At 58.1% G+C, this 3,703-nt stretch overlaps 1 protein-coding gene across 1 annotated transcript; it reads left to right on the top strand.

Annotated features, from left to right (window-relative positions):
• The first annotated feature begins 2,370 nt into the window (after window positions 1-2,370).
• Window positions 2,371-3,336, top strand: LOC147415018 (protein phosphatase 1 regulatory subunit 3E-like). Its single transcript, XM_086469526.1, has one exon. It carries the CDS (start codon window positions 2,371-2,373, stop codon window positions 3,334-3,336), a length of 966 nt encoding a protein of 321 aa, XP_086325652.1.
• Window positions 3,337-3,703: the final 367 nt, after the last annotated feature.

Here is a 3,703-nt window from a genome sequence, read left to right on the forward strand (position 1 = left end):
ACGTTGCTTTGACCTGGCTAGTCCAAAGCTTATGGTTTGGGTTTTATTCTTTCTTATCACAGGATTTTCTCATTTTTTTATGCCAGGCTTTGGTTTACTAACTTTGAGGAAACTGTATTTTCAACGCGGTTACATGAACTACATCGCCTGCAATCACCAGTGAAGAAAGGAGTTGGTTGTTGGGGTTTTTTTGTTCAGTAATTATTACCAAGGTTGTGGGAGAGGAGGCCTGAAAAAGCCAAAAAGCAAGAGTATTACACAAATTTATGCTAAGAAGAAGTTAGGCAACTAAAATTACCAGAAGACGGGAAGTCGAACTCTAGTAAGGCACCCCGATTGTGTAAGTACAGCAGAAGTTAAATTACTGTAAACAGCTGTGTTCCCCGCGTACACCACAAAGACATATCCAAAACTCACGGAATGTGTAATCACATTTAAGCCAATTTAGTTTGTTAGTTCTGACAGTTTCACAATAGTTTAAAAAAGGCAAAGACTTCGCACATTTATGTAAAAAATAAAGTTCTTACTGTTTGCTGGTCTTAAAGTGAAATTAATGTCAGCAAACCCAAGGGTTAATTCCTTAGAAAAGTTTAATTATGACAGTTAAAAATTACTAAAAAGTAATTTAAAGGAATGTAGTCTTAAAGCCTGTTTGAACAATTCTTTGGGTCTGTTCTTTTTCTCCCCCAAATTAGTATGAGCAGATAAAAACCAAACATGAGTTCATGTTGGTTTCCCGAAATACTCATTTTTGGGAGGGAGGCATGGGAAAGAGGCCTAATGAATCTCGCCTGTAGTGTGTGTTAAAGGACAAGTGAAACAATTTTAAGATCCTGGGTTAATAAATTCAGATGTAATCCTTTATGTTATTACTATTTGATCTTTCAAAACCTATGATCATCCTGTAAATGTAAGACAGTGACACGACAAATCATTGGGAAGCATAGTGGTGTCAAATTTATGAGCCATCTGTCATTAAAGAGGTTTGGAACCCAGTGGCAGTAACCTAGGAATTGTTTTCATCCTTATTAATAAAGAAATTAGAGCTGGTAGTTCCAATATGAGGCAGTAGGGAGCTTTCCCCCGTGTTCTGGTGGCTTTTATTTTTTTTAACTCTTGGTCCTTATCGGGTTTACTTGTCCCATTCTTAATCTCATCAGCCGCCTAGACTTTCAGAGGGACACTAAATGCTGCAGATAAAATAATGAAGGTGTAAAAGCTCCTGCTCAGAAGCTAAATCAGAATCACACGTCAACACAGTTCAGGCTCACTCTCTGGCAGGATGGCAGGATCATTGTTTTTAATGCAATTTACTAATTAAAAATGAGTACCAGATTACGGAAAGTCTGGAATGAAGCGGCTTGCTAAAATAGTGGTTTAGCTCCTTGAACTGCCTGCACCACAGCCTGCTTCTCATTAAACTATAGTTCATTTGAATATTGCTCGGCAGTGATGAAGGACTCCTCCGAAAAAAACAAACGCGGTTTACGTGTCATCATCAGCCCTCCGAGCGTGAACTGGAGCGGCTCGTACTACAGATGGAAATCTGTGACAGGGCTGCGGCAGGTGTATTTTATTCAGCAGATGTACTGTAAACGCATTACAACGGATTAGCTGGATTTCTTCCTTTAAATGTACACTGCGAGATCCAACTTGCAAGCCAGCTGTTTCTTATCGGCCCGTTTAATCTTCCAGAGCCCGGCTTTGCTCCTTCCTTTAGCAGCTATTTCTGTAACGGATCGGGCGAGGGAGAGCGCCGCTATGAATTTTAATGCTTCCATCGGGGAATCCCTCCCGCCTCCTCTTTTTGGATGAGATCCTCGAGGAAAGACCCAGAACACAGCGAGGAGGAGGAGGAGGAGGAGGAGGAGAAGAAGAAGAAGAACCAGAAGCAGAAGCAGAGGGACGACGTAGCCGCGGTATTGGGGCAAGCGGGAGCCGCCGGGAGAGGGGGGCCGGCAGCCGCGGGGGTGTAATTAGGGAAGGTGGCGAGGACGACACCAAGGCGGGCAGAGGGGCGGGTGGGGAGCGCGGAGCCATGGGGGAGGAAGGATGACTCGGGGCGTATTTCGCTGCCTGACCCCGGCGCGTCAGCAGCAGCCAGAGCGCCGCGGTCCCGCCGCCGCCCGCGGACACATGCACCCGCCGGCATCCCCCGGCGCCGGCCGCGACGGGGACAACGCCGAGGTGATCCCGCTGCCCCCGGGTCCAGCAGAGAGGCAGAGCCCGCGGCCCGGGCGCTAGACCGCCTGGCCACCCGCACGCCGCGGCCCGAGAGGAGGAGCCCCGGCCGGCCGGGAGGGAGCCGGGCGGCGGGCGCCGGGTCCTGCGCCAGCCACCGGCACAGCCGCCGCTCTCCCCGGCTCCCCCATGGATAAGGCGGGCTCGCTGCACACCTCGGTGCCCACGCCGCCGCCCCGGCTCTACCTGCCGCGCAACTTCAGCTGCAGCGCCTGCCTCTATGGCAGCCTGGCCGAGCAGTGCAAGGGGGGCTGCAGCCCCGACGGCGACCCCGCGCCCCCGCCCGTGGTGCGGGAAGCGGCGGGCGAGAAGCCGCCGCCGCCGCCCCGCGGCCGGGAGCCCTCGCTGCCCGCCGTGCCCCCCAGCCCCACGCAGCGCCGCCGCGCCAAGTCGCTGCCCACGCCCGGCGACCGCAGCCTGCGGCCGGCGCTGCAGCAGAGCCCGTCTCGCCGCAAGACGGTGCGGTTCGCCGACTCCCTCGGCCTGGAGCTCACCTCTGTGCGCCACTTCTGCGAGGCCGACCTGCCGCAGGTGCCGCCGCCCGCCCTGCCGCCGCCGCCGCGCACCGCCGACCTCTTCAAGACGAGGAAGCCGCCGGCGCTGGGCGAGCTGGAGCCGGTGCTCTTCGGGCCGCCGCCGCCGTTGCTGGAGCCGCTCTTCCCGCCGCAGCCCGGCGCCAGCCCCGGCTTCGCGGAGCGGGTGCGGCAGCACAAGGTGAGGCTGGAGTGGGTGCGGGCCGAGCCGGCGGGGCTGCGCGGCGCCGTGCGCGTCCTCAACCTGGCCTACGAGAAGGCCGTCTCGGTGCGCTACACGCTCAACGGCTGGGCCAGCTGCGCCGAGGTGCCCGCCGCCTACCAGCCGGCCGGCCCGGCGGACGGGCTCACCGACCGCTTCGCCTTCCTCCTGCCCCTGGGCGCTGCCGCCGCCGCCGCCGAGGCCACGCTGGAGTTCGCCGTCCGCTACCGCGTCGCCGGCGCCGAGTACTGGGACAACAACGAGGGCGCGAACTACCGGCTGCGGGGCCGGCAGCGCGTCCCGCCCTCCGCCGGGCTCCCGCAGGACCCCGACAGCACCGCCTGGATCCACTTCATCTGAGGCGCGGCGGGGGGCGGCGGCCCGCGGAGGGAGCGCGGAGCCCCGCGGAGCCGGCGGGCCGGGCCTGCCCCCGCTGAGGGCCGAGGGCCGGCGGGGCCCCCTCACGGGAGGGCTCGGCTCCCCTCCGGCCCCGCCGGGGGTCTGCGGCCCAGCGCAGGCCTCGTCTACAGCCGCTTCTCTGTAAGTCGCCGGAATGTATTTTCCCGAGTTCTGTTTGCAGATGGATAATTTGTCCCAGGGGTGTCGGCGGGGAGGCCCCAGTCTCCCGGTGCACTGTGGCCACCACCAGAGCGGCTGCCAGCCAGGCCCTGGGAAGAGGGGCCACAGGGCGCCTGCAGCGTTTACTGGTCGAGACTGGGATGCAGAG

The sequence above is a fragment of the Leptosomus discolor genome, chromosome 8, assembly GCF_034619465.1.
Source record: "Leptosomus discolor isolate bLepDis1 chromosome 8, bLepDis1.hap2, whole genome shotgun sequence".
NCBI classification, from domain to species: Eukaryota; Metazoa; Chordata; class Aves; order Leptosomiformes; family Leptosomidae; genus Leptosomus; species Leptosomus discolor.